Source organism: Ranitomeya imitator, chromosome 3 (assembly GCF_032444005.1).
Source record: "Ranitomeya imitator isolate aRanImi1 chromosome 3, aRanImi1.pri, whole genome shotgun sequence".
Taxonomy (NCBI): domain Eukaryota; kingdom Metazoa; phylum Chordata; class Amphibia; order Anura; family Dendrobatidae; genus Ranitomeya; species Ranitomeya imitator.
In genome coordinates, this window is record NC_091284.1 from 232,114,134 (window position 1) to 232,134,659 (window position 20,526).

The 20,526-nt window shown below is 48.4% G+C and overlaps 1 protein-coding gene across 2 annotated transcripts in view; it reads left to right on the forward strand.

Annotated features, from left to right (window-relative positions):
• Nucleotides 1-9,877: 9,877 nt before the first annotated feature.
• Nucleotides 9,878-20,526, forward strand: part of MAPKAPK2 (MAPK activated protein kinase 2) — an 84,715-nt gene continuing 74,066 nt past the window's right edge. Inside the window, exon 1 of one of the 2 annotated variants that reach the window (XM_069756272.1) lies at nucleotides 9,878-10,381. In XM_069756272.1, coding sequence (XP_069612373.1) covers nucleotides 10,178-10,381 — 204 coding nt within the window. In that variant the 5' untranslated portion in view covers nucleotides 9,878-10,177. Of the gene's footprint in view, nucleotides 10,382-10,582; nucleotides 10,610-20,526 lie in introns of those variants that run through there. The other variant, XM_069756273.1, reaches the window with a different exon arrangement.

Consider the following 20,526-nt stretch of genomic DNA (forward strand, 5'->3'; position numbering starts at 1 on the left):
TATTCTTGAGATCGCTGTCCTTCTTGCTTCATGTGGATGATGCAATCGTCACAGCAATACTACATTTATTATTATTTTTTTTTTAATGTTTTTCTATTTTTTCACAAGAAGTGATTAAAAAAAAATACTACAGCCTACAGCCTCCACTCCCATTTTAATGAACAGCTCTGTAAGCGATGAATGTAGCTGCTCTTTGCATGTCCCATGACTGAAAGCCGGCGGCTCCCATGAGGAAATAAGATTATTTTCTCCCGGTGGATACACTTTCAGTATGGCGGCCAGGCAACATTTTAATGCTACTTTACTGGAGATTAACCCTATATATGCAGGTAAATAGCATTTTTGATGTGTCCCTTTAAATTGAGTCATTTTGCTTGGGATCCAATCTAAAAAGTACCTGCCTTGTCCTTGATCAATTGTGTGCAAATAATCTTACATTTTAACATGTGTAGCGATAGTCTAATTTATGTATGTAATGTTTGCATTGCTGTGGCATAATATTTACTTGTAAGCGTCTGTATTGCAGCTAAAGCAAACTTTCACCTTCTTTTTCATTTAATAATATAGATAATGCTGGCCATATCTTATATGTACTGTTATGGCCAAGAGATATCTGCCAGTGTAAAAACAGTTTCATCAATGCCACACCCAAGAGTCCCTACCTAAAGTTAGTTTGCCAAGGTTGTCTGCAGGTCGAGTACATGTTATTCAGCAAAATAGTTGACATTTTTCAGTGTAAGTATCACTTCCAAAAATAATGGTGAGTGACCAAAATATTGATGATCAAAAACATTTTCCACAGATCACAAACTATTAGTGACTATTTGCACTCAGATTTGTGTTTTGCCCTTAGGACGGGGCAAGATGTAATATAATGTTAAAGTGATGACACACAAAAAAAACAACTGTACTAGACGATCACATGTAGAAACTGCTCAGTGTGAAAAACATTGTGTTTTACTGAATGTTATGGAGAAAAGATCATAATATATTATTCATTGTCTAGATGAGCGATTTCTAAGCAATGTAAGAAGAATTAAAACAATGGATATAAACAAGATGAATGCCTGAATCATTAGTACTCATCACACTCATCTGGAAGAATGAAATGAGCAAAGATCTGTAAGCGGTTCTTGAGTAAAAGGCAATACAGCAGGCATATCAGGCACATTATCGTCAACTGCGTGAAGCCTCACCGGTTCAATTACCAAGACATCGCTTACCGTCTTGAGTACAGATATGTCAGATGTAATACTAGCTGTATTTTATCAAGAGGAAAAAATTCCAGGGATATCAATTGGGAATATTTTGAACACCTGCCATGTTTCTCTGTCCCAGGTATAACATTTTAATGGTGATATGAATGTGACAGATGCAAGCTGTAATTTGATGACTCAAATGAACTTGGCTATGGTCAACAAGAACATTACGTATTAATACTTCTTCGTATAGGACATCCGGTTTGTTCGTTAAGTTCCATAAGTTGTCATAAGTTGTAAGTAACTAAAATGGAAGCTATTGTCAGAAAATAACATATTGTTTTAATTAGATTTTTGTGTTACATTTATTTATTTTTAAACATTTTTTTCCATATCACAGTCTTTATTAGAAAAAATAAAATGAGTAATTTTGCATTTTTTTACACTGGCCATTGGCATTTTTTAAGACTCATACGTCCTGCTATTTTCTAGGAAGAGTTTTCAGCTTTACAATGACAGGTAACACCTCTATACACAGATGATAATACAGGATGCACCAATCACAATAGGCGATGTGGCCACTGACTTTGCTCCCCCTCCCTTCACCTTTGCACAGGCTCTTTAGATGCTTCAATACAAAAGACAGAGTCAAAGTCTGACCATTGAGGCTATGGACATGTGTTATTTCCTGAAACAAAAAGGAGTATCAGTTTAAAATAGCCCCAGTAGCCAGTGTTAAAATTTCTATTTTTCATTTTTAATACAGATTGTGATATGTAAAAAAAAAAGTCCTAAGAAAAACATTGCCAATAATTTGTAAAAGATATATGTAACATCTAACACTGGTGTCCCTGCATGCTTCTGCTCGTCTCTCCCGGCAGGGTCGCCGACCTTCTCCTCACCCTGGCCATCATTTAGTGTTCCCTACTCTGGCTCCCGCGTCTCAGCTGTGGCCTGCGCTGCACTGCTCCTGCTCCCCTGGTGGAGTGCGCACCTACTCCCTGTCTCCTAAAGAGGCAGCCCACCTAATCCTATGTGTCCTCAGGAAATAGCTGGGAGACACTTAGTACTTAAAGCACCTCCACCTGAAGGAACAACAATTGTAGTTGGTTAGTCTACAAACTGCTAGCTAGTAATCAGGTCCCTATACCAGGCCAGATAAACTTGTACCAATGCCAGTTCTGCTTTCCTGTTCCTGTCTTGTTTGAGACGATACCTGAACCTAAAACCGCTTCGGTGGTACTTAAACTCAAATACCACTCAAGTGGCAGCTGAATCCGAAACCAAACCTGTGATACCTGAATCCCGAAAACCGTCCTGGCAGTACCTGTGCCTGTGAATGCATCCGCGATTCCTGAACCCTGTAACCGCTCTAGCAGTACCTGAGCCTGAAACCCACACTGCCAGTATCTTAACCAGCCAACATCCAACCAACATCTGTACTATCTGTATACAATCCTGCTTTGGACTCCCAATCCGTTGCTGATGTCCTGACTAGTGATGAGCAGACTCGTGGAAGTTCGTGTCCATCGGATTTGGCCAAACATTAAAAAAAAGTTTGGTTTGGCTACCAGAACGGTACCCACACTTGAACCCTTACCCCATTCAAATAAATGGTGGACTTGAACATCTGGCACTTCCCACACTGTCAGCTGTGTGACAGTGTGAGAAACACTGGCTCTGAATGGTGGTAAGAAGTGCTGTCTGTCGCTGTCTGTGAGCGTTCTCACACTCTGCTCAATGTGTTCTGGCTGGCATGAAGAGCAGTCCAATCACTAATGGAACCGCTCTACAAACCATCTGGATTGTCGAGGTAAATGGCTATTAATGGATTAACGAAAGGTCAAAAGGTGAGTGTAACTTTGCTTTTTTATTTTGATTTTTGTTGAATGGGTAAAAGAGCGTCCGGGAGTTTTTATTTCAAATAAAGGACTTTGTGTGTTTATTTCAATTAAAGGACTTTACTCTGTCTCTGTCTTTATTAAATTTGACTATGGAATTAATAATGGGGGTGTCTGATAGACGCCTCTCCATTACTAACCATGGGTTTGATGTCAGCGAACATAAAACAGCTGACATCAACCCCACAACTATTACCCCACTTGCTACTGCACCAGGACAAGTGGGTGGAGCCGGGCAAAGTGCCAGAATTGGCACATATAATGGATGCGCCATTTCCTGGTCAGCTGCTATTTTTTGAGCTGGGGAGGGGCAATATCCATGGTCCCTTCCCAGTCTGAGAATACTAGCCTCCAACTGTCCGTGGCTGGTTATAAAAAACGAGGGAACTCAGCGCCTTTTATTAAACTTATTTACCCTTCTATTTTTTATAATCATAAAGATAAAGCTCACAGCTGGGGGCTGTAGCCCGCAGCTGTTGGTTTTGCTTGTGTTGGTTATCAAAACTAGAGGAGCCCACACTTTTTTTTTTTTACACAGTGTGCGCTGGCCAATCACAATACTTGACATGGCTGTGATTCAGTTGGAAGTACCTACACAATAAAGCTTGTTGATTGGCTGCGCTTCAACCTTTCAACAAGCTTTGTTCAGACTGCTGAACCCAAACAATAACACAGACTTCAGGGAGACGTCGGTGTTCGGGGGGCCATGTACAGACACTAGGTGTATGGTAAGGATCCCGAACTCTACAGTTTAGGTTCGCCCAACGCTATTCCTGAACCTTGGGGCCAGCTGCCTCGGTACCAGGATCTGTCCTGGAGTAGCACCTGGCGTCCACTTGGGCTCAAGTCTAAGGCTAGGTTCACACTACATTTTAGCGGTCCGTTAGACGGACTACGTTACACCGCGGCATAACGCGGTGTAACGTAGTCCGTTAACGCCGCCATTAAGCTCTATGGCGGACGCATCACTAGCGCACGCCCACAATGGGCGTGCGCTAGCGATGTGCCGTCATTGAGTGATGGACTCTGGAACGCGGGCTGCAGTGTTTCTGGGTCCATCACTGCTAGCGCAGATAGAGCATCTGCTAGCTCTATCTGCGCTAGCGGTATGACAAGTCGGCACTTGCGTTAACAGCAGTCCGTTAACGCATGTGTTGAATGGGCTGCTCTTAACGCAATGTGAACCTAGCCTAACACTAAAATCAGGGGCTCTAGTGAAAACTCAGGTGGTCATTTAATCATGCTTCTCCAGGCTCTCCCCATCCGTGACGCAGAGGGTCAGTGATCCACAAGTGTGACATAACACAAAAACCTGATTTAATCAATAAGTCATTTTCTGATGATAGCTTTCCCTTAACCCCTTCCCAACATGCAATGTATATGTACGGCACGGTTGCATTGATCCTCTGAAGCCGTGTGTACGCGTCCCATCTTCAGAGAGGTGCAATGATCATGATTGGAAGTCTTCTTCACTCTTTCCTTTAGGTCTTATTCAGACATATGTAATTTTTCTCGTACGTAAGACCCCGGACCATTGTTCATCAATGCTTTTGATCCAAATGTCATCATTGCTATTGATTACATTTTTTAGCAGTCTTTGGTCAGTTTTCACTAGTGTTTCATCAACGATTTTCACGTATGAAGAACATTTGCAAAGTTTTTCCTACTCATTGCGGTATTAATCACAGACAGCGCAAAGACTTCACACTGATAACATCTGTGTACTGCTCATACATAGACTTCTATTGGTAATTTTGTGTCGATGTGTCGCTTTGATTTTATTGTCAGACACATGATCCACAAAAAAACATGGCCATGTGAACAGCCCCATAGAGTATAATGGGTACATGTTTTATCTGTGAAAACAACTGATAGAACATGTATGCGATAAACGGACGTCTGAACGAGGCCTTAGTCTGATGCATACATCTGATTGTAACTTTGCAGCAGCATTCTCCCTTTCTATATTTAGGTCCTGGCACTTTGCTGCTTGTTCTGCTTTGGAGCCAGTCTCCACAGAGATTCCAGTAAACAGTTACAGAGGGACAGTAATATCCAGGCAGTGGTCTGCAGTCCTTACTGTTCTGGGAGCCCATGTTAGGTACATTTGGACACTGAAGGCAGCGTAAAAACATAGTGGTTTCACATTAGGGCAGAGCCCGATCTGAGTGACACATCCTGTGTACAACATTGAAAAATACAAGAACAAGAAATAACGGTAAATCATAATAACCTTTCACTGTATATGCAGCGCCCCAGGGTCCTGGTCATTGCAGTAATATCATTCTCTTCTAGGGGAGGATGATGTTACGTTTGGAGGCAAAGAAAGATAACTGCATCCAGGTATCACAAGCATGCAACACATTTCACACTCCAGGCCACCAGGAGGAGCTCTTGCTCCTATTTATTAGGTCACTCCCCACATTGGTAAAACTGGTGGCCTGTAGGGAAAGTTAGTCAGTTGCTGCTGAGCCTCGCTCAGTGAGTTGGTCCCTGTCAGGGGTGGGATCCTGTCAGAGATCGAGGGAGAAAGATACGGAGCTGTGCATGCCCTCAGAGCTGCAGCTCCAGAAAGAGACATCGAAGGCAGAACTGTATTGCAGCGAGTGTGCAAAGAAGTCGTAGCAAAGGAGTGGATATCAGAAGGGGACCAGCCCTACACAGGCTGCCTCCTTCTGAGGCGCAGAATCCTGGTAGCTGGAACACCGAGGGAGTAACGACCTTTATGCCTTGCTTCGGAGACCGGCAGAACAGCTAATTTCAGGTTACCTGTCCGCCCTACACCCAGGAGGCACAGTGGCACCCCTTAGAGGCTGGGGCATGATAGAGTCCCTATAAACCGAAACAAGCCAATGGTCATACGGGTTTGTCCTATCCTATCCTATCCGGGGAACAGAAAGACATAACATCTACAACAGTTGTGAGACCCTTATGTGAAGCCATAGGCAGTAAGGGACTACACCACCGCAGCGCAAAGGAAGGCTACTGATTTCCACCTGGACAAGGGGACTCTGGACTTGCCTCCAAACCGGCTGGACTCTGCCTGCCCTGTGATCTGGTGCTCTGGACTGTGGATGCTAAAGTCTTCAGTAAAGGTAAAGAGACTGCAACCTTGTGTTCTCATTCTTCACTGCGCCATTCACCATTCACCATCTGCACACCGGGAAGCCCTGGGGATACACTTCCCCTGTGGGAAGGTATACCATCTAGCTGCCATAACATCACCCCAGCGGACCCCTTAAGCAGCGTCGGTCACCCTGACCGAATACCACAGGTGGTGTCACGAACATTCCCCTTAAAGACCTTTCCCTTTTATATGGATGTCCCAGGGCCACGGACCGGGTCAGCCACCGTGACATTCCCCTGTGAACCGCAGGACCCAGTACCGAGTACCCCACGGCCCCATGGGGGCACACCAAACAACCAATAGATCACTACAACTATTAAACAGGAACAGGATGTACAGATAATATATGTCTCTATGTGAATTCTGTTCTGATCGTAAAGACGTGACTGCTGCAGTCAGTCCCTGGCTGTGGTGGGTCAACGGCTGTTGTGTGTACTGCCAGTATGGCCGGTACTTATCTTCTCTGAATCTGACACTATGGAACTCCCACCAAGGGCATTCTCTTTGTCTCATGTACACTGTCCCGTCTGGGTCTTGTACCTCTCGGAATTATAAATGCTGAGCCGTACTGCTAGACGTCCTCTCCCAGGACCCCTCTCTGATCGATCACTCTGTCTTTGGTTCACTTTACCTTTTCCCTCTACTCTGGTATACACTAACCATCATCTCGGTCTCTCCTCACCTTGGGACCCCCACGTCATGCAGCACTGCTTTCTGTGTAGACGTAAGGTCTGCTTTTTACGCACACCTGACCCCAGGGCTGGACTGAAGGGCCAGAAGGGCCTCTCTTGTCCTGGGCCACCTTGTCTGCTATGTTGTTAACAGAATCGGTGTTCTCAAGGCGACCATACTGTTAAGGATTGTGATGGAGCCCAAAATCGTTGACTCCGTCACGTATCATTAGAAATATTGGTCTTGTAGTAAATCTTGCTTTCCTCCATCCAGGGTAATATTAATAATATATCCCCATCTGGTGCTTGGGGACGGGGACAGCATGGGCCTGGATGATTTCAAATGCCAGGGCTGAATTTCAGCTCCAGTCCATACCTGCCTGGCCCTATCTGATATCTTGACAGGAAACTGCCTCTGTCCCTTCAGCTTAAAGGGAACCTGTCACCTGAATTTGGCGGGACTGGTTTTGGGTCATATGGGCGGAGTTTTGGGGTGTTTGATTCACCCTTTCCTTACCCGCTGGCTGCATGCTGGCTGAAATATTGGATTGAAGTTCATTCTCTGTCCTCCGTAGTACACGCCTGCGCAAGGCAAGATTGCCTTGCGCAGGCGTGTACTACGGAGGACAGAGAATGAACTTCAGTCCAATATTGCAGCCATCATGCAGCCAGCGGGTAAGGAAAGGGAGAATCAAACACCCCAAAACTCCGCCCATATGACCCAAAACCAGTCCCGCCAAATTCAGGTGACAGGTTCCCTTTAACACTCCCACTCTGGGCTAGTCCCAAACTTAACTCTAACTCCTCCTGCCGTTAGGAAATACAATACACAATATTAAGGCGTGTCACAATTCACATTAAACAATACAACATCACACTTATACTTGAAGGGGGAATATGGGCACTTTGTCCATTTCCTTAAAATGCTATGAAGAAGAACCACAGATGTTAGCCAAGAACTAGGCAGCTCTAGACAAGAATCCGTGGTGGATTGAATATGTTGTATCTTTATATTAGCCTCTGTCAGATGTATTTATTATAAATAATGGCAGCCCCCCCCCCCTACTTTAAGTAGGGAATAAAGGGGGGGGGGTCACATCGCCACACAGACTCGAATAGTTCAATGGCCAGTTTTTATAGTTTAAATTTAGGGGTCAAACTCAGTGCATTTTATTTACATGTATTTCTGGCAGTGGGTTAAATCTGGTTTTAGCCAGTTGTTATTGGCGCTCTTTTAACAGCTGTCAATTGATTGTCAGCGCGTTGCTGGGCTGTTACTGGGTTATTTAAAGCCAAGTTCTGGCTAGTTTCAGTCATTCTGAGGTACCTGCTGAAGAAAGACGATCCCACCCTCCCTTCATTTATTCCATTGTCATGATGTTTGTGTTGTGGGAAAATCGCCCAGTCTCTGGGTGGATTGTTTTATTGGTTTTTGGAGTGTTAGGTCTTATATCTGAATAATTTATTTGGTAATGTGCTGTTATTTATTGCTAAGTTACCCAAAAATAAACATCACGGCCAATTTTTCTACTAAAAGTTTTGTTTTGTCTTTCTTTATGTATGAATGAGGCTTGTGTTGCCATGGCTTAGAAAAAGCTTTTAAACTAAATTTCAACTATGACTATTTAGTACGTTTGATTGCTGCTTCTGTAGATAAGCCCCCGATGTAACCTGAAGGATAAGAAAAACAGGTTATATTATACTCACCTGGCGGGGCGCTCCAGTCTGATGGGCGTCGCGGTCTGCGTCCGGCGCCTCGCAGCTTCATGCGATGACGTCCTCTTCCATGCTTCCTGTCGCAGCTCCTGCGCAGGCGTACTTTATCTGCCCTGTTGATGGCAGAGCAAAGTACTGCAGTGCGCAGGCGCCGGGAAAGGTTAGCGAGGCCCGACACCTGCACACTACAGTATTTTACTCTGCCCCCAACAGGGCAGACAAAGTATGCCTGCGCAGGAGCCGTGACAGGAAGCAAGGAAGAGGACGTCATTGCATAAAGATGGGAGGCACCGGACCCGGACCACGACGCCCATCGGACCGGGACCACCCCTGGGTGAGTATAATATAACCTGTTTTTCTTATCTTTCAGGATACATCGGGGGCTTATCTACAGAATGCTTTAGATAAGCCCCTGATGGAGATGGCCAAAGCTTATATAGGAAAAAGTAGGTAACGGATTCCCTTTAACTTTTTGTAAGGTGCCGGGTTGACTGTTGCTTATTGGACTCGCCCATGGCTGCCACCTCGTGCCACCTTGTTACTGTCACACAGAGTCACATAGAGTGACTGCATACTTGTAGTCTAAGACCGGAAAGCTGTGTAGGACTTGTTATGCTGTAATCCCTTGGGGTGGACCGTGATGCTGTAATCCCTTGGGGTGGACCGTGATGCTGTAATGCCTCGGGGTGGACCGTGATGCTGTAATGCCTCGGGGTGGACCGTGAACAGCAGCCAGAGTGTGGGGTGCCTACAGGGGCACTTTCCCTTGGGGGGCATATTTCAAAAGAAAAAATAATAGAAAGTTGCAGTGTCATGGTTAGTGGCGGAGGCCCGGGACACGATGACGGCCGTCACATAGTGCCGATACAGATACATCCACTCCGCGCTCTGTTCTGTAGGCCGCAGGCTGCTGTGTAGGCCTATGAGACGTCAACGTCCAGGCGCCATGACGTCACTACATTGCTCTATATGCAGAAAAGGGCGATGAAGTTTATTTTTTGTGTGGAAAGTGGCTTTATTCCTTTTGGAGGGGGCAGTGATGGCGGATTATGGCACATGTAATACTTGTTTCGCCCCCATCCACTTGCACACAGGGATTTTTACTGACACCCATGAGACATTCCTTGTGTCAGGTAAGTATTGTGTATCATGTGCTTCTATGTGTTTTACAGCTGCGGACCCCGCCTTTAACGTGGCCGCTTTAAGAATAGCAGTCGCCCTTTTAAGAGCGGCCGCCGAAGTCGAATACGAGGCTGTGACGTCACAGTGGAAGTGATCCGGCATCGGAACTAGAAGTCGTTGCGGAGCGGACTCCAGTGCTCTCGGCTCCGTCTGTAGTGAGAAGGATCAGGGGCCCTTCCCCCACTCGGCTCTAGGGGCCCAGCTTATTGTCGGGGCCCTCGCTGGATCTTCTCGTACGATCTACATGCACCGATCGTTGTGTTAGGCGGTCGCTAGATACGGGCCGGTGAGTGGGACGTGTATTCCCCGGCAGTACTGGTGGAAGGTTACATCAGGTGCAGCCATACCGTGTTCTGTGGCGGAAGAGCGCACGGATCCAAGATGATGAACCCCGGGCACCCCTTCCTCAACCCTCCGCCACAGCAGCCGCCGCAGCCGGCGCCACAGTACAAGTCTGCGCTACCCATAAAGAAGAACGCCATCACTGATGACTACAAGGTCACCAACCAGGTGCTGGGACTGGGCATCAACGGCAAAGTCCTGGAGATCTTCAGCAAGAAGACTGGGGAGAAGTTTGCTCTGAAGGTAAATGTGGAGGTGGGGCAGGTCCTGGTGACAATAGGGAGCAGATGGCATGTGGTCATTCATGTCATCTCACTGGTGCAGGGATGTCAGGAGAACTGCTCTGGTGGTGTGCAGTGTATTGTTACCTATTCCTCGTGTCACATCTAGATCCATGGTGGAGCAAGACGTGTATCGGTGGTGGTGTGGGAGCCAGAATAATGATCAACCAGGGCCAACATGTCATTTACGGTGAGCTAATCTCCACAGAGGTGGCGGCAGGGTGAGATCCAGATTTGTGGTAAGCCAGGGTTGGTGGATGTGGCGGCAGGGTGAGATCCAGAATTGTGGTGAGCCAGTGTCGGTGGATGTGTTGGCAGGGTGAGATCCAGATTTGTGGTGAGCCAATGTCGGTGGATGTGTTGGCAGGGTGAGATCCAGATTTGTGGTGAGCCAATGTCGGTGGATGTGTTGGCAGGGTGAGATCCAGATTTGTGGTGAGCCAATGTCGGTGGATGTGTTGGCAGGGTGAGATCCAGATTTGTGGTGAGCCAATGTCGGTGGATGTGTTGGCAGGGTGAGATCCAGATTTGTGGTGAGCCAATGTCGGTGGATGTGTTGGCAGGGTGAGATCCAGAATTGTGGTGAGCCAGTGTCGGTGGATGTGTTGGCAGGGTGAGATCCAGATTTGTGGTGAGCCAGTGTCGGTGGATGTGTTGGCAGGGTGAGATCCAGATTTGTGGTGAGCCAATGTCGGTGGATGTGTTGGCAGGGTGAGATCCAGATTTGTGGTGACCCAGGGTCATATGTGGTGGCAGGGTGAGATCCAGATTCATGGTGAGCCAGGGTTTGTGGATGTGGTGGCAGGGTGAGATCCAGAATTGTGGTGAGCCAGTGTCGGTGGATGTGGTGGCAGGGTGAGATCCAGATTTGTGGTGAGCCAATGTCGGTGGATGTGTTGGCAGGGTGAGATCCAGATTTGTGGTGACCCAGGGTCATATGTGGTGGCAGGGTGAGATCCAGATTCATGGTGAGCCAGGGTTTGTGGATGTGGTGGCAGGGTGAGATCCAGAATTGTGGTGAGCCAGTGTCGGTGGATGTGGTGGCAGGGTGAGATCCAGATTTGTGGTGACCCAGGATCATATGTGGTGGCAGGGTGAGATCCAGATTTTTGGTGAGCCAGTGTCGGTGGATGTGGTGGCAGGGTGAGATCCAGATTTGTGGTGAGCCAATGTCGGTGGATGTGGTGGCACTCTGGCAGGGTGAGATCCTGATTTGTGGTGACCCAGGGTCATATGTGGCTGCAGGGTGAGATCCAGATTCATAGTGAGCCAGGGTTGGTGGATGTGGTGGCAGGGTGAGATCCAGATTTGTGGTGACCCAGGGTCATATGTGGCGGCAGGGTGAGATCCAGATTCATAGTGAGCCAGGGTTGGTGGATGTGGTGGCAGGGTGAGATCCAGATTTGTGGTGACCCAGGGTCATATGTGGCGGCAGGGTGAGATCCAGATTCAAAGTGAGCCAGGGTTGGTGGATGTGGTGGCAGGGTAAGATCCAGAATTGTGGTGAGCCAGTGTCGGTGGATGTGGTGGCAGGGTGAGATCCAGATTTGTGGTGAGCCAATGTCGGTGGATGTGTTGGCAGGGTGAGATCCAGATTTGTGGTGACCCAGGGTCATATGTGGTGGCAGGGTGAGATCCAGATTCATGGTGAGCCAGGGTTTGTGGATGTGGTGGCAGGGTGAGATCCAGAATTGTGGTGAGCCAGTGTCGGTGGATGTGGTGGCAGGGTGAGATCCAGATTTGTGGTGACCCAGGATCATATGTGGTGGCAGGGTGAGATCCAGATTTTTGGTGAGCCAATGTCGGTGGATGTGGTGGCAGGGTGAGATCCAGATTTGTGGTGAGCCAATGTCGGTGGATGTGGTGGCACTCTGGCAGGGTGAGATCCTGATTTGTGGTGACCCAGGGTCATATGTGGCTGCAGGGTGAGATCCAGATTCATAGTGAGCCAGGGTTGGTGGATGTGGTGGCAGGGTGAGATCCAGATTTGTGGTGACCCAGGGTCATATGTGGCGGCAGGGTGAGATCCAGATTCATAGTGAGCCAGTGTCGGTGGATGTGGTGGCAGGGTGAGATCCAGATTTGTGGTGACCCAGGATCATATGTGGTGGCAGGGTGAGATCCAGATTTTTGGTGAGCCAATGTCGGTGGATGTGGTGGCAGGGTGAGATCCAGATTTGTGGTGAGCCAATGTCGGTGGATGTGGTGGCACTCTGGCAGGGTGAGATCCTGATTTGTGGTGACCCAGGGTCATATGTGGCTGCAGGGTGAGATCCAGATTCATAGTGAGCCAGGGTTGGTGGATGTGGTGGCAGGGTGAGATCCAGATTTGTGGTGACCCAGGGTCATATGTGGCGGCAGGGTGAGATCCAGATTCATAGTGAGCCAGGGTTGGTGGATGTGGTGGCAGGGTGAGATCCAGATTTGTGGTGACCCAGGGTCATATGTGGCGGCAGGGTGAGATCCAGATTCATAGTGAGCCAGGGTTGGTGGATGTGGTGGCAGGGTGAGATCCAGATTTGTGGTGACCCAGGATCATATGTGGTGGCAGGTTGAGATCCAGATTCATGGTGAGCCAGGGTTGGTGGATGTGGTGGCAGGGTGAGATCCAGATTTGTGGTGAGCCAATGTCGGTGGATGTGGTGGCACTCTGGCAGGGTGAGATCCAGATTTGTGGTGACCCAGGATCATATGTGGCGGCAGGGTGAGATCCAGATTCATAGTGAGCCAGGGTTGGTGGATGTGGTGGCAGGGTGAGATCCAGATTTGTGGTGACCCAGGGTCATATGTGGCGGCAGGGTGAGATCCAGATTCAAAGTGAGCCAGGGTTGGTGGATGTGGTGGCAGGGTGAGATCCAGATTTGTGGTGACCCAGGGTCATATGTGGCGGCAGGGTGAGATCCAGATTCATGGTGAGCCAAAGTTGGTGGATGTGGTGGCAGGGTGAGATCCAGATTTGATGGTGAGCCAATGTCGGTGGATGTGGTGGCAGGGTGAGATCCAGATTTGTGGTGACACAGGGTCATATGTGGTGGCAGGGTGAGATCCAGATTCATGGTGATCCAGGGTCGGTGGATGTGGTGGCAGGGTGAGATCCAGATTTGTGGTGACCCAGGGTCATATGTGGCGGCAGGGGGAGATCCAGATTCGTGGGGAGCCAGGGTCTGTGGATGTGGGGACAGGGTGAGATCCAGATTCGTGGTGAGCCAGAGTCTGTGGATGTGGCAACAGGGTGAGATCCAGATTTGTGGTGAGCCAGGGTCTGTGGATGTGGTGGCAGGGTGAGATCCAGATTCGTGGGGAGCCAGGGTCTCTGGATGTGGTGGCAGGGTGAGATCCAGATTTGTGGTGAGCCAATGTTGGTGGATGTGGTGGCAGGGTGAGATCCAGATTTGTGGTGAGCCAATGTCGGTGGATGTGGTGGCAGGGTGAGATCCAGATTTGTGGTGACACAGGGTCATATGTGGTGGCAGGGTGAGATCCAGATTCATGGTGATCCAGGGTCGGTGGATGTGGTGGCAGGGTGAGATCCAGATTTGTGGTGTCCCAGGGTCATATGTGGCGGCAGGGTGAGATCCAGATTCGTGGGGACAGGGTGAGATCCAGATTCGTGGTGAGCCAGAGTCTGTGGATGTGGCAACAGGGTGAGATCCAGATTCGTGGGGAGCCAGGGTCTCTGGATGTGGTGGCAGGATGAGATCCAAATTTGTGGTGAGCCAATGTCGGTGGATGTGGTGGCAGGGTGAGATCCAGATTTGTGGTGAGCCAATGTCGGTGGATGTGGTGGCAGGGTGAGATCCAGATTTGTGGTGAGCCAGGGTCGGTGGATGTGGTTGCAGGGTGAGATCCAGATTCGTGGTGAGCCAGGGTCTGTGTCTTTGGTGTTATGAAAGCTCCAGAGTTCTGAGGACATTACAGATTTACTTGGTCCATGGTCTGTGATCAGTCTTGGGAGTAGCAGCTCCAGAGTGGCAGTGGATTTGGACATGTCGTGTACAAACATATGCAGATGTCTGAAAATCTCGGCCCAAGTGCGGACTCTCCTTTGGTCTCTGAACCTACAGGAGTTTGAGTTGCATCGGGACTGTGCGTTGCGGACAGTGCTTGGAACGAGTTTCACAGATGTCTTCTTGGGGCCCCTCTCCTTTCTGGGCCTTCCCAGGTCTCTTGTGAGCAGGTATTTATTACGGGGAGAACCTCTAGTTTATGGAGGGGATCCTACTGGTCCGGCATCTTTGGTTGTTGCTGAAGACCCTGACAATGGCCCTGACCTGATGGTAACAAGCTCCAGCTGCTGGTCACAGGAGTTCCTGGCTCATGGCATGGGCTAACGTGAGCTGCTGGCAGGAGCTTGGTGTGGAGGCGGTCTACGCACCGTTCATAAATTATGAAATTTCCTCTTTATAGAAAATATGTCTGTTGCAGTGTGGTAAGGAGAAGGAAGCTCTTGCACAGGGCTGAGACTCTCTGGAGACGTACACCAGGGGGTTGCTGCCTTCTTTAATAACCTCTTTAGGATGGGCTGATATGGTGGGAGATGTGGCTTTGCTTTAGCAGAACTTCTCAAGTGTTTGACTGACAAGTGCAGAGAATGCTTGACAGCTGCTCGGCCCAATCAGTGCTGTGTGTGGACAGAGGCAGTGCCAGGGACACCTGTCACGGATATTGGAGCACGTGAAGCACTGAGCATTTCCACTGGCTGACTGTTTCCTTATTTAGCCTGTAATAGTAAGATGAGACGGAGTGCTGTCTCTAGTAATGTGCTGCCGGCGATGACTATGAATCCGGCACGTCATTATGTATGTGTGTAGAGGACTGCATGTAGAAAGTGATTGAGTCGAGGGTTGTTTCTTATACTGACAACACGGGGCCGGACCTCTATAACATGAGTGATCGACTTGTCTTGTGACTCGGGTGTGTTCTCCTATGCCTCGTTGGGGGACACAGGACCATAGGTATTATGCTGCCGCCACTAGGAGGACACTAAGTAATACAGAAAGAATAGCTCCTCTTCTGCAGTATACACCCTCCTGCTGGCTCCAAATGAACCAGTTCTTGCTTAGTGTCTGTAGGAGGCACTTGGGTCTGCTTTCAGACCCCACCGTTTTTATTTTTATTCTATTTTTCCCTCAACGGAGTGAATGGGGGCGACTGATCCTTTCTAGGTTCCGATCTCCCCTGAACCATCAACGGGCAAGAACGCGGAGCGTCCCTCCCCGTACCCTTTCCTGCACCGTTGGATGCCAGCCCTGAGCTCACTTTACGGGCGACGGTTCCTTCGCGTTCCGATCTCCCCTCTCCATAGCAGGCGACCACATAGAGTAGCCCTCCATTTACCTCTCCTGGAGCCAGGTGCATAGCCGGACATGATGTTTATGGCGTCCGTGCAGCACCCCACTGCATCACCACTGTTACAGCGGATGATGGAAGGCAGCAGAAGCCCTCCACCCTCTCCCTGACTACGGCGACGGTGGATTGAGCATCGGCCCACAGCATCTACCGTGAGTACACCTGCGGGGCCGAGGCGCTGGGGGGTCCTGGTCCCTGGGATAAGGAAGGTCCGCAGATACCTTAAAGCCGGGGTCTGTGGGTCACGTCGGTCCGCACAAATAGCGGTCGCGGCGCTGCAGGCCGCAACCGCAAGCTTAAAATTTAGCCCCCTGCTTTTCTCTCTTCCTGGCTGGAACGTTGACTCCGCCCACCGGCAGTTACCGCTGCCCACTCTCTGGCGCTTCTCGTTCTGCGAGAAACGCCTTCGCTTCCTGATCTCGGCGGCCATCTTTGGACACCCACAGGGCTGATGCTGCAGCGCTTCTCCAGCATTTTGAATCACAGCTTCAGGGATAAGCGATTTCTGTGGACACATTGCAGAAGTCCCCCGGGGACTCAAGACACAGGACTTGGGTAAGCTGTAGAAACATTGCTTAACCCTTCCCCTGCTAGTAAGCGCTCTCCTCACTACACTATGACTCAATCAAAGCCTAACAAAAAGTCTGGGAACACCCACACTGTGTTTTTTGCTGCTTGTATCTCTTGCAAGGTATCTCTATCCCGGGGTCACAAAACTGCGTTATGCTCAGCTTGTGAACCGATGACTGTTCAGGAACTACCTGTTACTGATACCGAACCCAGTGAGCCTAGTCCCCCTGAGTGGGCTACCTCCCTTACCCGGTCTATGGCATCCCTGGCCAAAGCGTTAGACTCGTTCCAAGACCCTTCCTCTAACCAGGGCACTCATATGGGCAACGCTTCCGATGATCAGAACCCCTTGTACAGTAGGGGTCGTACCTTGCCAAGGGGCTCTCGCTTTTGAAAAGGACTCATGCCTTGTCCCCAGACCATCACCGGGAATCAGGTTCTGAGAGTTCCTTTTCTCGTTCCCCCTCCCTTCTGGCTAGTAGAGAACCTGTCTAAGAGGACGATTCTGACATGTTCCTAGATCAGGAATTTCAACACAATCAGGAGACTCTCGACTCTCTCATTGAGTCAGTAAACAAGGCCCTGAAGCTAGATTATCATTGCACTTAGAAAACCTTCTTTTCCTGGTGCAACAACCGAGGACGTTCTCCTTGAATTTTCCATTCCTTCCATCCTCAAATTTTTACAAACGGGTTTGGACTTAGGTCTCGCCCTTAGTTCTCTCAAGGGGTAGATTTCAGCCCTGTCCGTTCTGTTCCAACGCAGGATTGCCAACAGATTACAAGTGAAGACGTTCATTCAGGGAGTCTCCCATAGGGTGCCACCCTATAATATGCCGTTGGAACCATCGGACCTTAATCTGGTTCTCGGAGTCTTGCAAGAAGCTCCCTTCGAACCTCTACAGGAGGTTTCCCTGTCCTTTCTTTCCTGGTTGTGGTCACGTCCATTAGACGAGTCTCAGAGCTGGCGGCTTTGTCTTGTCAAGTTCTGTTCCTGAATTTTAATCAGGATAAAGTGGTTTTGAGAACATCCCTGTCCTTTTTGCCAAAACTTGTCTCATCCTTCCATCTCAATCAGGAGATAGTCTTACCGTCACACTGTCCGCACCAGTACCTCGCATCGAGAAGGCCCTCCACACACTGGATTTAGTGAGAGCTCTCAAGAGATACGTCTTGCGGACGGCGTCTTTCCGCAGGTCAGATGCCCTGTTTGTGCTCCCGGAAGGGCCAAAGAAGGGGTTTCCCGCTTCCAAGGCGACATTAGTCAAATGGATTTGTTCAGCTATTCAGGAGTCCTGCCGAGTCAGAGGTCATTCTGTCCCAGCAGGGATTAAGGCCCATTCTACTCGGTCAGTGGGTGCGTCTTGGGCCATTCGGCACCAAGCTTCGGCAGCACAAGTTTGCAGAGCTGCGACCTGGTCTAGTCTGCATACGTTTACAAAACATTACCATATTCATTCTCGGGCCTCGGCAGATGCGACCGTCGGCAGACGAATTTTGGAGGCGGCTGTGCTGCATCTGTAACCTGTGGGTACAAGGTGCAATTACAGTTGATTGCTCCCCACCCAGGGCCTGCTTTAGGACGTCCCATGGTCCTGTGTCCCCCAAAGAGGCGTAGGAGAAACAGGGACTTTTGTGTACTCGCCGTAAAATTCTTTTCTCCGAGCCAATCATTGGGGGACACAGCACCCACCCTGTTAGCCTAACAGCTTTGGTTTTCTGTGTTGGTTTGGTTTTGACATAGTTCATCCTGGTTAAATGTTAAGCTCCTACTGCTTTGTTACCGAACTGGTTCAGTTGGAGCCAGCAGGAGGGTGTATACTGAAGGGGAGGAGCTATTCTTTCTGTATTACTTAGTGTCCTCCTAGTGGCAGCAGCATAACACCCATGGTCCTGTGCCCCCAGTGATTGGCTCGGAGAAAAAGATTTTACCGTGAGTACACAAAAATCCTTTTTTTTTTTTTTTTCAGTATCTGATTTTCCTTTATCTGTGGTTATCCATCAACCAGGTAGCATTTTGTTATTGCTGCAGTTCAGATAGGTAAGACCAATCACAGATATTTGCTGTAGGCAAAATGCTGATTTCCCCCTGCCATGAAGTGGCGTTATTAACCCACTGAATGTAGTGCATTTCTGACTCCATGGATGATTTGCTTGCTCCTGACTTGTTTTGGTGAATTCTCCATTAAACAGTTCTGAGGAATCTTCTGTGACCTCTGTTATGATATTCCTCCTAGAAATGTGTTGACATTTTGGTGTTACTATTTGCAGAGTGCGACTGATAGGCTAAGATCATCGTGTAGGCACATACACCCAATTTTTAATTCATTCATACACTTCTAAGCGGGACAGCTCAATGGTATAGGAAAAGATGGACTGCTATTTCAGTAGGAAGGTCCTCCTGCCCAGGTCTACTATGTATGGGCCAAAGATATTGGAATGGACACAAAGGAAGGCTGTTAGAGGAAACGTGTTTGGCTGCCCACAGCTTTCCTGTAGTCTGGCCCCCACTGAATCTTCTTTCAGAAATGGAGTTGTCCTGATGGGGAACCTTAGAAGATCTTAAGTCTATGGGTTATAGATGGTGTACAGTTGTAATTCTCAAACATTAGCTAACCCTAAAATAAATGTTTTGAAAGGGAATCTGCTGTCACCTTTTTTTCCCCACATAGAAGCAGTGGAATGGCTGAATGGGCTCTTGTCACTCAACTTAAAAAAAAAATAAAAAAAATTACCGTATATACTCGAGTATAAGCCGACCCCTTAATTTTGCAACAAAAAACTGGGAAAACTTATTGACTCGAGTATAAGCCTAGGGTGGAAAATGCAGCAGCTACGGGTAACTGTTAAAAATAAAAATAGATACCAATAAAAGTACAATTGAGACATCAGTAGGTTAAGTTTTTTTGAATATCCATATTGATTCAAGAGCACCATATAATGCTCCATACAGTTCATTATGGGCCCCATAAGATGCTCCATATTAAAATATGCCCCATATAACGCTGCCCAAATGTGATTATGGCCCCATAACATGCTCCATAGACTATTATGCCTCATATAATGCTGCACAGATGCTGATTACGTCCCCTTAAGATGCTCCATACAAAATAGGCCCCATATAATAGTGTAAAAATGTCACTGGCGCTCACCACTAGTTACCCACTGGGTAAGTGGGAGTAAAATGCAGAATCCCCCAGCTGCTGGAATCACCAGAATATGTGCCACTTCTGTACAAACCAACAATACTCGAATATCTGATACCGCGCTTAGGCGATATAGGTGAGGATGCCACTAAACACATGAGCAACCAATATGTGTTTTACCTGCAGTAGCACGCTAGATAGTGATCAAAAAGCAATGTAATATAGAGCGTCCCCACATGGCTGTTTAAGCCCACTGAGTGCGGGAATGGTGTAACCGTGTGCACCTAAATGATGGAACACTTACCCCACCCAGGCTGTTTCTGTGTCCGGATGATACGACTGCTGCGTGCGGCTGTGCAGCTGGAAGCCGGGAGGGCAGAGGCAGAGTGGTGAGGGGTGCAGGCGCGCTAAGCCTTGCCAGAGGAGCCTGGCCGGTGGTGTCCCTGGTTACGGCTAGAAAAAGATGGCCACCAGCGTCTGCTGGCGCGTGCTCAGATGTGACGTCACAGAGCTAAGGAGCAGCGTGAAGGACAAAAAGGTTACCAATGCGTTTCGAAGGGATGCGCCCTTCTTCGTCAGGGTAACCTTTTTGTCCTTCACGCTGCTTCTTAGCTCTGTGACGCGTTGGCTGGCGGCCATCTTTTTCTAGCCGTAAAACACATTGGTTGTTCTCATGTGTTTAGTGGCATCCTCACCTATATCCCCTAAGCGCGGTATCTGATATTCGAGGCCCCATATAATGCTCCATACAGTTCATTATGCCCCCATAAGATGCTCCATATACAAATATGCCCCATATAATGCTCCATGCAGTTCTTTATGGCCCCATATAATGCTCCATGCAGTTCTTTATGGCCCCATAGATGCCCCATAAAATGCTCCATGCAGTTCTTTATGGCCCCATATAATGCTCCATGCAGTTAGGGCCCCATAGATGCTCCATATAATGCTCCATGCAGTTCTTTATGGCCCCATAGAGGCCCCATATAATGCTCCATGCAGTTATGGCCCCACATAATGCTCCATGCAGTTATGGCCCCATA